Below are 16,762 nucleotides of genomic sequence, written 5' to 3' on the forward strand. Positions count from 1 at the left end.
AAGATTTAAATTTAAGTTCAATAATGTCTTAACTATACATCTAGTATTGATATTTAATAATGAATCTTATTGCACTTAGATAAACTAATCGGAACTACATATTTTTTAACTCGCCATCAATAAGCAGTCATCGCGAATTCTGTCTCAATTAAAATAAGTCACTTTCGCAGACCTCGTCTGAACTTTTTTGGTAATTATAGTGTCTACTACTAAATTTGAGACATTTTTTATGCACTATGAGGGTAGACGAATTTTTAGACTACCTAGTGTTCAATGGTGATTGGAATTATAAAGGCCACTCGCACATCCAGACATGAAGTCGAAAACTAAAATGGTAGACACTACAACGCATGAAGGCTTCGCGGCAGAAACATACAGCATTATCAAATTTAAGTTTGAAATATTTTAAAGCTTAGTCTAAAATCAGTTAATTAATTAAACAAGATGAACCACTGACCTGATCCACAAAGTTCTCCGCGGTGAACCTCTTCGTGAATTCTGTGAAGGTCTCCTTATCTTGGAGGCTCTCGCGGCGCGCTCGCTCCACCTTCAGCTTCTTGATCCCGCTGATGTCCTTCGACATTTTGAGCTCCTCTATCAGATCGGTCTTAGCGCTACGGTAGTTCTCAGCCGCGCTGGGTATACACTGCAGGCTGAGGGACCTGGTCGGGGGCGGTGCGGACATGGTCTTGGTGGCCGGGGTCCGCAGCCGGACGGCGGAGAGGTCGGCGCTGCTGATGGCCGCGAGGGGTTGGGGCGCGAGGGGCGGAGGCGGGGGTGCATCCTCGGGCACGGGCGGCGGCGGAGGAGGCCGGCCCTCCGCCGCGCCCTCGTCCCGCTTGCAGGGCGCCGTGATTGTTTTCAAGTACTCGGAGGGTTTGATGAGGCGGTCGGGCGCGTTGTGCGGGAAGGCTGGCGGCACGAATGGTAGCGCGGGCTGCTTGTTGACGAGGTTGGGTCCGCGCGGTCGCTCGTCGTCTGCAGAGGCGCGTCGTCCCGCTGTGGAACGCAAACACTTGAGAGGGGAGAGAAAGTCCGCGCATCGCCGCGCACGCACACAACGCGACCGCGTCGTACCACATCGAGCATTCAATCACACAACACATCTTACAAATCAATTATTTCCCTTCAGGAAAATTCGGATCTTTAACACAATATGATGACAGCCGAACTGTCAATGAATTATTATATATTATAAGTACAGGTAAATATTAAATATTATTCGTTGGACTGGATTTTTTAACCGTTTTCGTGGTTCCGGCATGGCTATACAAGCTTTTTATAAGTAATGTGAAAATCTATATATTAATACGTGAAGCAAAAACTTTGTATCCCTTTTTACGAAAATTGCGCGGAAGGAGGAGTATGAAATTTTCCACACTTATAGAGAATATAGAGAAGAAGTGCACAATGCTAATATTTTTTTAAATAATGCATAAAAGATACATTAAACCAATAAAGAAAACATTACACACACTACATACAACATGCATAATATTGTCAAACTTTTGTTCTTGGCGTTTGTTGTCAAATTGAGAATAGATTAAATATTGTTTACCTTTGTTAATGTTTTTTATAGTGTAGTCTTGGCGAAATTTGTGATTATAGAAGTATAAAATACAATCATAATAGTGTACAAACTTACAATTCCAATTAATTATAGTCGAATTACGACTACTGCGGGACCTCTAGTATCATTAAAACTATATAGAATATTTGAATTGCGTATTATCCACTCTATATATATCTTGGTACTGAAGCTATTTGTGAGAGCACGATATTTTCAAAAAATACGAAAGAAAATCTTTTCTCACTATATCTATACCATTTTTTTTCATGATTGAGGGTTTACTGGTGGCCTTTCCAGTTTCACAAGGACAGGTGGGCGAGACAACACATCTTACCTATTTATCGACAACCCGATGACAATAACATCGTGCAAAAGCAAACGACCGTAGCAAGTATGCAAGATGTACAAGTCGTCGTGGCCTAAAAGATAAGACGTCCGGTGCATTCGTGTTAAAGCGATGCACCGGTGTTCGAATCTCAGGCGGGTACCAATTTTTCTAATGAAATACGTACTCAATAAATGTTCACGATTGACTTCCACGGTGAAGGAATAACATCGTGTAATAAAAATGAAACCCGCAAAATTATAATTTGCGTAATTACTGGTGGTAGGACCTCTTGTGAGTCCGCGCGGATGGGTACCACCGCCCTGCCTATTTCTGCCGTGAAGCAGTAACGCGTTTCGGTTTGAAGGGTGGGGCAGCCGTTGTAACTATACTGAGACCTTAGAACTTACATCTCAAGGTGTGTGGCGCATTTACGTTGTGGATGTCTATGGGCTCCAGTAACCACTTAACACCAGGTGGGCTGTGAGCTCGTCCACCCATCTAAGAAAAAAAAAGATGTAGTTTACCTTCCGAATTATACTAACTACATTGTGATAGAGTACATATAAATAATAACGATGATCAGTAATGAGCGAACAATTAGTGTTGGGTTTGGTTCGAAACGTCACGAATACCTATACTTTACAGTTTTCGTGGTCACGGACGACCGTAGCCAACGACCGTAATTACCGTAATTACCGTAAAACCCAAAACCAAAGAAAATATTATTATAAAATTATAATGTTATGTGAGCGATATGACGTAGTGGAGAACATACTGCCCAAGACCGATGCGAATGGAAGAATTTGGTTCGAGCCCTATACCCCAGCAGTAGCAGCAGGTAATAGGAAAGAAAGAAAAAGATGAAGCGGTGTAAATGTGTTTTTCATTTTAAATCAAGCTATTTTTCGAGTTTTAAATTGAGAGCGAGATTTAAATTTTTCAAGATGATACCGGCATCTCGTTTTTACGATCGCACCGCCCGCTACCGGAGTAGAGTTCATCCATACTACCTGGAGCCACTGCGGTCATCGATAGTGCGTTTCCAGAGATCTTTTTTGCCACGTACCATCCGGCTTTGGAATGAGCTCCCCTCCACGGTGTTTCCCGAGCGCTATGACATGTCCTTCATCAAACGAGGCTTGTGGAGAGTATTAAACGGTAGGCAGCGGCTTAGCTCTGCCCCTGGCATTGCTGACGTCCATGAGCGACAGTAACCACTCACCATCAGGTGGCCCGTATGCTCATCTGTCTGTACGGCAACCCTAAGACTCGCGAAGGCCTTATGAAACTATCTTTAGACGAATATAATTAATTACATTTCAAAACTAAGAGAACTTTTATAATTAGTTGTGAGTATTACGAATTTGTTAAATTGTTTTTTTTTTATTCATTCAAAGATATTTTCTCAGAAAAATGTTCAAACTCGAACTAAGCTAGCCAATAAGTATTAATATTATTAGTAGGGCGGGGATTAAAAAACCGGCTTTCATAGTTTTTAAGAAAAAACTTGTTGGTGCTTTATTATAATATTATATTAGTATTTACTTTTATTTATTTAAAATCTTATTAATTACACAATATTTTTAAAAAAGATATTAAAAATATTTTTTTTTAAAAAACACTATATAAAAATAGATTGCCGCTGATGGCTGTGTAAGACACAAGCCACCAGTGGTTAGGACTCCAGAGTGAGAAACCTCCTCACAATGTGCGCAGTGTCGAGGATAACTGCCTTCTGTGTTAGGCCTCTAAACCAGCTGGATTATTATTATATTAATATTATCAATATAATTGAGTGTCCGCGTAGATTTTCTCATGTAAGCAACACACGATTGAAAAGCAAGCTAATGTATTACGTGATTAAAAATGAAAATTCTTTTAACGATTTCCGATGCTCAAATAGTTTACAGTCTTCCGTGATTGCTGAAACTACTGGTTGAACAAAATATTTTATCAACTCGATGGCCTCTCTGACATATAGCTAATAGTTTTCATAGAAGTTACGGTAATTGCAATTAAAATTTCCCATATCAACTTGGAACATGCAAATCAAATCAAATCAAATCAAAAAAGTTTTATTCAACATAAATGAAAGTACATACTTGTTGAACGTCAAAAGAACTACCGCCAATTCACAAGAATTAGCCTCCGTCCTGAGAAGAATTGGCAAGAAAGTCAGCGGGCATGTCTTTTTTTATTAGTTATTTTTTTTAATATTAGATTTTTTTAAATATTCTTTTTTACAATAAGTAATTATAACATAACAATTTTACAATATTGAAATGCCCGGAGCGAGCAACTCATTCCCACTTTGTGCTATCTTCTGGTGCAACCGAAGTCTTTCCATGCTTTTTTAAAATCTCTATTACCTATAGAAAGACACGTCACTGTGTTCGCTCTACACTATTCGCCTTATACACATATAGTTGACGATAACCACAAACAGCATTTTAGAAACTTTGAAATTATCTAGAATAATACGCTTCCAGAGAAATTTCCTTCAATACATGTAGCAAATTGTGTGTATCTGCGTACTTTCTTAAGGAATCAGAAACACTTCAAACTGTGCGATATTTTAGCTGTTTACTAGCTGACCCGGCAGACTTCGTAGTGCCTTAATCGATAAATAAAAGACCTAAAATGTTGTATAAAATAAACAAAAGGAATCCGTCCGACGGGGGACACATCGAAGGAAAAACAAAATTGTTATTTTTATTTAATTCCGAGCATTCTCATATTTATTTACCCTTTAAACCTTCTCTGGACTTCCACAACTAATTCAAGACCAAACTTAGCCAAATCGGTCCAGCCGTTCTCGAGGTTTAGCGAGACTAACAAACAGCAATTCATTTTTATATATATAGATTATTATTGACAAAGAAAATAATCAACAAGTACTGGTGGTAGGACCTCTTGTGAGTCCGTGCGGGTAGGTACCACCACCCTGCCTATTTCTTCCATGAAGCAGTTGCGTTTCGGTTTGAAGGGTGGGGCAGCCGTTGCAACTATACTTGAGACCTTAGAACTTATATCTCAAGGCGGGTGACGCATTTACGTTCTATATGTCTATGGGCTCCAATAACCACTTAACACCAGGTGGGCTGTGAACTGGTCCACCCACATAAAAAATAAAAAATAAATTCTTTTGTATATATTTCGACTGTTGCATTAAGTGTAATTTTGATATAGATTTTGAGAGATTTGTTTACATTATACGATATAATACATAAGATCTTACTATTCTCGACTACCCTAGCCTGAAACAAACATAATGACTCGTCTATAAACAACATACTCTAACTCATATTATCAAAGTGCAGTTTTAGCTTAGGTCTATGATATTTTAGTACCTAAAACTGTGGTGCTCTTTTAAATAGTTGCATAAAGTATCTGGTCTAAACTTGAGTTTTTAATTGAAGAATTTAATTAAAATACCATTTTTTGTCTTCTTAAAATAATGCAAATAAAATATTTAACACAATACACTCGTATTGAACTGACACCTTTAGGACACAACGCCTTCTTTATTTGACTATATTTTATTCTTACACATATTTCTTGCAGAAGTGATTTGTTAATAATAAAATAAAAATGGATTTCAAAATATTAATTGCTATAATCGAAGGAAGTCACAGTTGACCGGCTCTGCTCACACAATTTAAGTACCTACACCGTTTAAATAACTTGCTTCGTAATCACGAGTACTTTAAGTGTGGAGAAATGTTTACGTAAAGAAACCCATTTGTTAAGTTGTTCATTGATTTCCACACAAAACTAGAAGACAAATTTTATTTGGTAGGCAGCGGCTTGGCTCTGCCCCTGGCATTGCTGACGTCCATGAGCGACGGTAACCACTTACCATCAGGTGAGCCGTATGCTCGTCTGACTATAGGGCAATAAAAAAAAAATTTATGTTACATTTTTTTTTTTTTTTATTGCTTAGATGGTTGGACGAGCTCACAGCTCACCTGGTGTTAAGTGGTTACTGGAGCCCATGCACATCTACAACGTAAATGCGCCACCCACCTTGAGATATTAGTTCTAAGATCACAGTATAGTTACAACGGCTGCCCTACCCTTCAAACCGAAACGCATTACTGCTTCACGGCGGAAATAGGCAGGGTGGTTGACTTTCGCAACGTTTGACTTTCACAGAAGTTGTTACCTAATTAAATAAACTAGAGGTCCCGCAGTGGTCGAAATTCGACTATAACTAATTGGAATTGTAAGTTTGTACACTATTATGATTGTATTTTATACTTCTACAATCACAAATTTCGACAAGACTACACTATAAAAAATATTAACAATATTTAATCTCAATTTGACAACAGACGTCAAGAACAAAAGTTTGACAATAAATAGCATGCATGCGTGTGTGCGTCAAATACATGGTATGTAGTGTGTGTAATGTTTTCTTTATTGATTTAAAGTATTTATTATGCATTATTTTCAAAAAATATTAACATTGTGCACTTCTTCTCTATATTCTCTATAAGTGTGGAAAATTTCATACACCTCGGTCCGCGCGATTTTCGTAAAAAGGGATACAAAGTTTTTGCTTCACTTATTAATATACAGATGTCAATTAATTTAGCGCACACAAATTATCGGGAGCGATTTTTTGCCTTCGGGAAGTTCTTCGACTTATAATAATCACCAAGTCAAAATGATAATTCGAACGAATTATTTACATATCAATAAAAGTCTTTGATATTGGTTCGGGCTTTTAGAAGATTTCACTCAAAAAACAAACAACCCCAAAACAATGTTGCATTTGTTATGGAGTATACAGCCAATGTCTTTACTACAGAATATATTATATTATAACTATAACTATACAATATAACTATACTTGAGGCCTTAGAACTTATGTCTCTATATGAGTGGCACATTTACGTTGAAGATGTCTATGGGCTCCGGTAACCACTTAACACCAGGTGGGCTGTGAGCTCGTCCACACATCTAAGCAATAAAAAAAATCAATTTATTGGTATAGACACAATTAGTACAGGAGGTACAGCAATTGGTACTTTTTTGTTCTAGGTACAACCACTGTCACTGAAGCACAAACATTTAGCAATAGATTTTAAATACCCGGCTTTTATCATTTGAAAAACCCCTGCACAACAATCCTAAATATTTTAATATTTATTCATTAAGGATTTTTTTTTATTCAAAGTTATAGCTACCTCATTCACCGAGCTTTATAAACAATGCTCTTTATAATAAAGCCCAATGCTAGAACTAAAGCATTACTCAGTGTGAATGAGGGTCAACTAAAAATTTTGTTAATTCTACAATGAACGATGGGAAAGTGGAAATCAATGCGAAAAATCACCAAAAAATGTTTTAAAGATAAATTAGAATTAAAGGAACATTGGTGGAACATTGAGTGCGATTTTTTTTATTGAATAACGGGTGGACGAGCTAACAGCCCACCTGGTGTTAAGTGGTTATCGGAGCCTCATAAATGCCTCACCCACCTTGAGATATAAGTTCTAAGGTCTCAGTATAGTTACAACGGCTGCCTCACGCTTCAAACCGAAACGCAATACTGCTTCACGGCAGAAATAGGCAGGGTGGTGGTACTTACCCGCGCGGACTCACAAGGGGTCCTAACACTAGTAAAAATGTTACATTAAGATTTACAAAAACATTGTTAATAAGATATATCGGAAAAGTACCAAAGCAAAAACGATGATTCATCATAACTAAGACAAAAGATTAAAAAATGAACTAGAAAGTCTTAATTACGGCTGAACTAACGGTCTAGATAGCCAAAGCTACTGCATTCATAAAAGTTACCGTTTATTTCGAATGCTACAATACTGAAATGGGTTACAGTCTGATTACTGAAACTGTGCTGCGGTTTGGCATCTTTATGACTAATTAAAATTACAATACGAATATACAGTAGGTACCACCGCCCTGCCTATATCCGCCTACTGGTGGTAGGCGGACGTCTTGTGAGTCCGCACAGGTAGGTACCACCACCCTGCCTATTTCCGCCGTGAAGCAGTAATGCGTTTCGGTTTGAAGGGCGGGGCAGCCGTTGTACTGTTACAAGTGAGACCTTAGAACTCATGTCTCAAGGTGGGTGACGCCATTTACGTTGTAAATGTCTATTGGCTCCGGTAACCACTAAACACCGGGTGGTCCGTAAGCTCGTCCACCCATCTAAGCAATAAAATATAATAGGTTTGAAAACTGTGATCATTGAAAAACGAAATTTCATTAAACAGATAATCTAAAATTGCAATTTAAAAGTCGAGATCCCTTGAAAACAACAGAAATCCGTGAGATAATACGACATTATGATGGAGACCTTTTTGTTTAATTTGTGAGTTTGAAACAATCGCGAGCACGCACTGCGTTTGCGAGTACGAGGGGCATGTACTTTCCAAATTATACAGAATTTTAAGCAAAACACGATAAGAACTTAAACTAGAATAATTGTAAATAGACATGCTTTAACAAAAACCGACTTCAAATAGAAAAAAATATATATTCCAAAACAAATGAATAAGTATACACTAAAACCAATAATCATCGAAATCGGTTAGCGTGATATTGAGTTATTCATCTATTTGTTGGGCACGTACTTATTGCAAATTTAAGACTTATATGGTTTTCTCATGGATACCATTATCAGAACTGTACTAAATTGAAATGGGATTACACGGGAAGCGTCAGCTTTCTAATAAAAAAGGATCAAAATCGAGTCACTCAGTCAAAAGTTATGAGGTAACAAACATAAAAAAAACTTACAGTCGAATTGAGAACAATTTAGGTGGCTATGAAGAAGACATTTTTACAAGGTGCCTAAGTACATCTCAAGTATCTTGGACCTTACGAAACTACAAAAGTAAAAGGAAATATTAGATACAACATGAATAAGATCGGAGCCAACGAAGCTTGAATTAACACAAGCAGTTCCTCGGATTATATGAAGCCATGGATATTCCCAGAATCTGATTGATCCCGGTCACATGAACCCAGGACCGCTGTGTCGCATGATTATTGTGATATCTTTGATGACAACACCGCCACAAGATACATCGCATGTATTTGCATATGTAATTTGTTCGGTTTTTGGGTTACAACTTTAAATTTCCCGCCGATTCGTTCGATAACTGAGCGACAGTTGCGTCAAGCTCTGTGACAGTATGGCTGATTTTGAAAAAAACACTTAAAGTCATTGGCTTTTGGGTTTGTTTTTCTTAAAATCTTATTATTATTTCTTAAAATATTTTTCAAAATCGACAAAACTGATCGTACTATAATACATATATTAAAAGATGATTTCTTTAATGAAATAGTTTTATACTATTCTTACGAAAGTAGGTGAATACGCGGTTTATCCGACAAATTAATTCTCGCGGTGGTTTCAGTATCGCATTGCTACTTTCACGAAGTAATTATGAATTGTTTAAAAATAACACCCATTGCTCTTCCATTATCGTTACTATTATCCAAACTGGTTTATTCCGTACCATACTAGGTACCAGTATACTGTCGTTATAGATCAGCCTTTCCCAAAGTGGGCGATAACGCCCCCTTGTGGGCGCTGCAGGCCTAATGGGGGGCGGTAAGAGACCCAGAAAAAAATGAGGGCGTTGTGTAGAGGCTTGGAAGGCGATTTGTAATTTCATCTAGGAGGACTCTTAGACACCGACTGAGCTCTCGCTATAGTAGTTATTAAGTAGGTAGACAAAATGGGGGCGCTAAAAAATAATTTATTCACAAAGTGGGCAGTAAACAAAATAAGTTTGGGAACCACTGTTATAGATTATAGCCATTGTAACATTAAAATTGAGTCTCCGACTTCATGTCGGAACTCATCTCCTCGCCACTCTTTTTTCTGTTCTCAATAATCCGTGTTCTCCTCAATATTTACGCGATAGATTTATATCTCTCAGTACTTATGGTCGTGATCTACGGACTCTTGACAACAAAATACTACGCTTCCCTGAACACAGAACTGCGTTATGCTCAAATTCCTTTACTATTTCAGTAACTCGTCTTTGGAATAGTTTTACCCCGAGTTTTCGTCAAGCACGTTCAGTTGATATTTTGAAAGCGAAACTACATGATCTCTTTTTTTAAAAACACAGATCACTTGATTGTTTTGTAGTATGTTGTGGTTTATATAATTTATTTTATTTGATATGTATTTCTTATCTATGTATTTTGTATGTATGTATTTATTTTGCAAATAACCTAGTGTTCATTTTCACTCATCTATACTAATATTATAAAGAAGAAAGATTTGTTTGTTTGTTTGTTTCGAATAGGCTCCAAAACTACTGGACCGATTTGAAAAATTCTTTTTCCATTAGAAGCCGACATTGTCCCTGATGAACATAGGCTACTTTTTTAAAAAAAAATAATATTTTATTTTTTTTGGTTTCATGTGTGTTTTAATGTTTCCGAAGCGAAGCGAGGGCGGGTCGCTAGTGTCTACTATAGTTCTTTAAATTATCGCCATGTATTAACTTTATCACAGCTACGCACTTCTTGCATCTTTCACTTCATCAACGAGGGTTAACTGGAAGAGAATGTCTGCATGGCGTTAAGTTCGCCTTTGTACAATATTTTTGTGCAGTAAAGATTTTTGTTTTTCATTCATTCATTCATGTCTCAAGGTAGACGCGTTCAATATGATGTAGCCACAAAACAGCAGGCCACCAGTAATCTTTCAATCATAAAAAAAAGCAGGCGGACTCTGTACGCTTAGTGCGAGCTTTTTAACGTTCTCGATGGCGTAAAAGTTAACTCATATTTGTATGGAGTTGGAACAGCGCCCCTAGCGACAAACGTAGGCAAACGATGTGTAGCAAAAGCAAACGGAAAATACAAAAGAACTCGGTTCCCTTTCACGAGACGAGGGAAGGTAAATCGAAATTAAGTTAAACACAACGAGTGACCGGATATAATATTAGTTACCGTGACGAAATTTGATTCGCCGACGCCGATCCTTTGAAAACAGAAAGTTATGCAAAAAAGAAACATTCAAAAAAAAAAAAAACATTAAAGAAACAATTAATTCGTATTAACTTTTACATACATTTTATTGTTTGTGAGTGCGCCGCAATCAGAACGAGACTAACTGCCCATTAGCTTCGGTAGAAAGTGAACAGACTTATTTGGACCGGCCGAGACAATCCCAAGTATTTTTACATCGAATAAAATATATTAAAATGGGAAACGAATTATGTTTGTATTTGAGTCGTCTATTATCAAAGGTGGCAATCTGTGCATTTGGACAAAAAAATGTTATTGATATGTCAATACAGATTGATTTGAATATAATCGTCTCCTTCAAAGAATACGGTTCAAAACCTGCATTAAATAAAGGTTAATAGTTAACCTGTTATTTATCTAAGATGTCGTTCCGAAGAGTTTTGTGACTGCCAATGGAATACAAAGTCAATAATTCGTTTTTCTGATTTACCAATAATTGTCCAAAAGTTAGATTGCCGGCTTTGATAATAGTCGACTCATTTGTATTTTAATTCGGACCTTTTATATATGCTCATCAACCGTAGAATGTTCTGGAACTTTTAGAATGCGGTTGCTTGCGACTATTAATGTTGGTAGGACCTCTTGTGAGTCCGCGCGGGCACCACCGCCCTGCCTGTTTCTGTCGTGAAGCAGTAATGCGTTTCGGTTTGAAGAGTGTAACCATACTGAGACCTTAGAGCATATATCTCAAGGTGGGTGGCGCATTTACGTTGTAGATGTCAATGGGTCGCATTAACCACTTAACACCAGATGGGCTGCGAGCTCGTCCACCCAACTAAACAATAAAAAAAAATCATTCGGGGTTTCACAATGAAATCTATTTTGGTATGTCAATTTTAATCAGCAAGAGAAATTTTCACAAAAACAACTTTCTTATTGCCCTTCTAGCCAGACGAACATACGGACCTTCGGTGATGAGTGTGGTTACCGTCGCTGCGGCAATACACGCTTCGAATACCTCCGTAAACCTCGTTTGAAGAAAGACCTGTCATAGCGTTCGGGAAACTTGGAGGAGAAGATAATTCCAGAGCCGGACGGTACGTGACAAAAAAAGAAAAAGATCTCTTGAGAACTATAAATACCGGTAAGTAATTCAAGATTCCTTTAGAACAGCGTTAATGTACCAACGAAATACTTAACGTTTTAGTGAAACACGGGATGCATACACAGTCGAAGGAGCTAATAATAATGGATAAGGGCAAATATAATGCAACCACCTATCTTGTGTCATGAACTGTCATATATAATTTATTGCAGGCCATAACACTCTTCAAAACAATAGATGTCCACACCGCAACAGAGTAAAACAGGATTTTGGTACCAGCCCATGCGGGCTCAATGGCCAGTAAATTTTAACTAATAATAAAAGACTCTTACTTAAACTCAAAGCCAGTAATCGCGGAACTATAGTAAAGTGATTGATTGAAGCTACGAAGACTATGAAATTAATAAAGTAATTAATGCAAAATGGCTTTTTAAACTGTATTCCTTTTATGGCTCGAGAAAATACTTGAAAAACTTCTCGATATGAAGAGTTTGTTTAGATTACAGTGAATTTCGGTTATAACGACGGCGGAGGGGCACTTTAATGTCGTCGCTATATCCGGAGGTCGCTATATCCGAAATAATGTAAAGTCATGTACTTAAGTATTTACTTATCATTTATTTAATTACGGTATACACAGGTGTTATTGAAAAAACGTGTTACACTGCACTGTTTAAGTTTAGTTCTTTCTGCACGTTGTAAGGTGTATTCCATTTTCATTATTCCCTCTACGTCTAAATTATTTTGACCTTCACCAAATAAACAGTACTTTTGGAACGTTGTATAGCACATAATATATATCTAGTTGTTGGAATTTCATTTAGATTGCAATCCTCTTCCTCTTCTTCGTCCTACTTTTCTTGTGTTTGAAGCGCAGACGCAATAATTTCATTATCATCAATATTCACATAAGTTTCCCGTGCTGAGTAGAGGACTACTTAGCACACTTATGTAGGAACTTACAAACAAAGCATTTGCTTGACCATCTCTGAATGTAAACAAAGGATAAGAAAGCTTAATAGTTTTATGAATGAGTCTTTGTGCCTTTGCTGACTCAATAGCAATATCCGCAAGGGATTTCTGGGAATCTGTCATAAATGGTTCTTATAAACAAGTCGCTATACCCGAAATGGACGCTATATAAAGTCGCTATAACCGAATGAATTTCTTAGGAAAGTATGCTTTAAATTCAAGGGACGTAAGCTTGACGTCGCTATAACCAAAAAGTCGTTATAACCGAGGTCGTTATTAATGAAATCCACTGTATTTATAATTAACTTTTTTTTCCTTCCTATGCTGATAGCCGCTATTTCAGCTTCAGCCTAACGTGTAGGTGAGCTGACGGAGCTCAAGCCGGGAGTGTTGGAAACACTGGCCCTAGCAAGAGCAGTGCTAACTGTGCAGTCTGTCAGTGTCAGGCGGTTGGTCATAAAACTCATGTCTAATCGCCGGTGGAAAATGATAAGGGGTCGTGCAACGCCGAGCCTACTTAATGAGGAATGAGGACATGAAGAAGAAGAAGTGGGTTAGTATCATCACCTCTTCCGAATTTATTTTACACAAATTCCTTACAAATGATTGGAAGACAGTGGATTGCCATCGATAGTCGTGGACACCTACAGTGCCGGGGCGCATCAGAGTTACAGCTGTCCACATTATAATGGATTTCACTTCCAATTATGCAGGTAGTAGGTATGGTGGTAGGACCTCTTGTGAGTCCGCACTGGTAGGTACCACCACCCTGCCTATTTTTGCCGTGAAGCAGTAATGCGTTTCGGTTTGATGGGTGGGGCAGCCGTTGTAACTATACTTGAGACCTTAGAACTTATATGTCAAGGTGGGTGACGCATTTACGTTGTAGATGTATATGGGCTCCAGTGACCACTTAGCACCTGATGAGCTGTGAGCTCGTCCAGCCATCTAAGCATGAAAAAATAAAAAATAATAATAATTTTGAAACACTATTCGTGTTACTCACGCTGATAATAAAAAAGGAAATCACCAATACAACTCAAGTACTTACGTTGCTGAAAGTGCAGACATCTCTTTCTATTTTCCTATACAAGTGGGGGTAAGAAACAGATTCAAAAGTAACATAAGTCCTTACCGATCCTAGCTTTGAATTCCGACGGTCGTATAGCGTGTTCCTCCAGCACGGCGGGGGGAGGGGGCGCAGGTGGGGCGGGGGGCGGTGGCGGCGGGGGTGGCGCCTCATCCCCCGAGCTGCCTCCGGATGACACTCCTGACGATGCAGAGGCTTGGACTACGGTTGCTTCGTCGGACACGGACGCGCGCCGGCTGCCGGCCGCTGACGATATGCGGCTCGCCTGGACATCATTGGTAACTAAATATGTCGCCATGCGGTGTAGCTTACAGACTGACCCGGCGGTGCAGTAGCTAACGTCACTGAATCTTGGACCGAGAGTCGAAGGTTCGACTCCAGTGTCGGACAAACATTAGTTTTTGGAACGAAGTTCCTTATGGGACGATGCGGAGGGGTACCCTAATCGAGAAAAAACGTCCGTAACGTAAGATTTTTTTTAGAATTGCAGTATTCTCTTGCTAGGGTACGTGTTATTAACAACGTCAGGTTTGAGTCCCGTGACCTACTCGCGCGGTGACGCTGATATCGTCTCTCAGACCATCAGCTAAGGTAGGAAAAAAAAAGTGAGACCTGATCGCATCTTATAAACTAGAAGACATGCTTCGCGGCGTTAAGAGATGGGATGACGGTACAAATCCGTTCGGGCTTAAAAAACTCCCTATTCCAACTAAAGTTATAATCTGTTGGCTTAATTTTAAAGTTCAAAATCCAGCTTATTCGGGTGCAAAGAAACCACGCCTTTCGATTTGAATGGTGTGAAGGCAGATAAATATAATGGAGATTTCAACCTCATGTCTCAAACGACATTCACGTCACGATGCCTACGGACTCTGGTGACCACTTGAACAGTGAGATCGATCAACCTCAAAATCAAGAAGCAAAAGCAAAATCACAGATACATTAATGATAAGAGGTGTCTCTAATCATTAACGTATCTGTGATTTTAAATCTCCCTTTCATGTGTTCATAAATTACATTTACTAACGGTCACCAAATAATATTATAATTAAAGTATTATGATATACGGAAAGGACAATACAAATTCGTCGAATGTTGGTACATTGCAAACGACTTACGAAGCTCTGAGCTTTGTGCGTGAGCGCCGCGAGCTTCGTGGCCATCGTCGACTTGGCTGGAGCTTCCGCAACCGGCGAAACTTCCTCGTATGTCTTGCTGCTTAAAGAGACGACAGAGAATTATATTTCGTGGCGAATATGACGCGTCTTATTATGGCCCCATGATCTCTACTAGTGGTAGGACCTTTTGTGAGCCCGCACGGGTAGGTACCACCGCCCTGCCTATTTCTGCCGTGAAGCAGTAATGCGTTTCGGTTTGCAGGGCGGGGCAGCCGTTGTAACTATACTGAGACCTTAGAACTTATATCTCAAGGTGGGTGGCGCATTTACGTTGTAGATGTCTATGGGTTCCAGTAACCACTTAACACCAGGTGGGCTGTGACCTCGTCCACCCATCTAAGCAATAAAAAAAAAATGTTCACTACAAAAATCTCTCTTTCATGAACTTAGGAATCATGATTTTACTTGTAATGAATGGGCCATGAAAAAAAAACCGGTATATTTTCAATTATTTGTTTAAAATTAATTTCTTATACCTATATATTAATACGTGAATGAAAAACTTTGTATCCCTTTTTACGAAAATTGCGCGGACGCAGGAGTATGAAATTTCCCACACTTATACAGAATATAGAGAAGGAGTGCACAATGTTAATATTTTTTTTAATTATGCCTAAAAAATTCATTAAATCAATAAATAAAAATATTACACACACTACCATGTATTTGACGCACAGACGCATGCGTACTATTTATTGTCAAACTTTTGTTATTGACGTCTGTGGTTAAATTGAGAATAGATTAAATATTGTTTTTCTTTATTAATAATTTTCTATAGTGTAGTCTTGGCTTTGAAAATACAATCATAATAGTGTACAAACTTACAATTTCAATTCATTATAGTCGAATTTCGACTACTGCGTGACCTCTAGTTATTCTAGTTATACAAGAAGGACCGTGCCTTAACATAATAATAATATCCCGTACCTGTCGTTGCTATCTTTGGAGTCGTAGTCCACGAGGAGAGCCGCGCTGCCGGGGCGACTGTGACTTCCAGAGTCCCGAGAACTACTCCTACGAACAAAACGCTTCACTGGAGGGGTCTTCTCAAATTATTTTTCCCTTCCACTATATTATCAGTTTACATCTAATTGACGGTATGGAAACGCAGAGCCGGTGCCATTTCACCAAAAGCACCAGTACACTGCTCAAGGTCGTTGTAAGTCCACGTCCTTCCACGTCACCAACCTTCATCATCACATTAAGAAGAAGAAGATAACAAGAACTCTCCTACTAATGCAAAACATCCTCGAGCTGCTGCTTTGGTATCTTCTTTTTGAGTAGATCCCCATAATGGCGGCCATACACGCTAGGTTTTGCATGATGGTTTTAGCCGTGCATGCATAATAGACAGGCAAGCCCTAGCGTGTATGTGATTAAACTGCACAGTTATCGGTGCATGCACATGCGACCAAGCAATTATCAAAATTGATATTTTAGAGCTCACTTTTACTGATATCGTCCTATCTTTGCCTTTGAAGGTAGACTAGCACACACCCGATCCACTCAGCTCCTGCTCACCAATACTATACTCATAGTTCATAGTTGGGGT

The 16,762-nt window shown here is 38.7% G+C and overlaps 1 protein-coding gene across 6 annotated transcripts in view; it reads right to left on the reverse strand.

Annotated features, from left to right (window-relative positions):
* Window positions 1-16,762, reverse strand: part of LOC101737289 (espin) — a 118,792-nt gene that overhangs the window by 20,437 nt on the left and 81,593 nt on the right. For all 6 annotated transcript variants that reach the window (XM_062674936.1, XM_062674925.1, XM_062674923.1 and 3 more), the window contains 4 exons: window positions 16,138-16,224; window positions 15,151-15,247; window positions 14,078-14,297; window positions 458-999 (listed from right to left, as the gene is read on the reverse strand). In XM_062674936.1, coding sequence (XP_062530920.1) covers window positions 458-999; window positions 14,078-14,297; window positions 15,151-15,247; window positions 16,138-16,224 — 946 coding nt within the window. The remainder of the gene's footprint in view (window positions 1-457; window positions 1,000-14,077; window positions 14,298-15,150; window positions 15,248-16,137; window positions 16,225-16,762) is intronic.

The sequence above is a fragment of the Bombyx mori genome, chromosome 3 (assembly GCF_030269925.1).
Source record: "Bombyx mori chromosome 3, ASM3026992v2".
Taxonomy (NCBI): domain Eukaryota; kingdom Metazoa; phylum Arthropoda; class Insecta; order Lepidoptera; family Bombycidae; genus Bombyx; species Bombyx mori.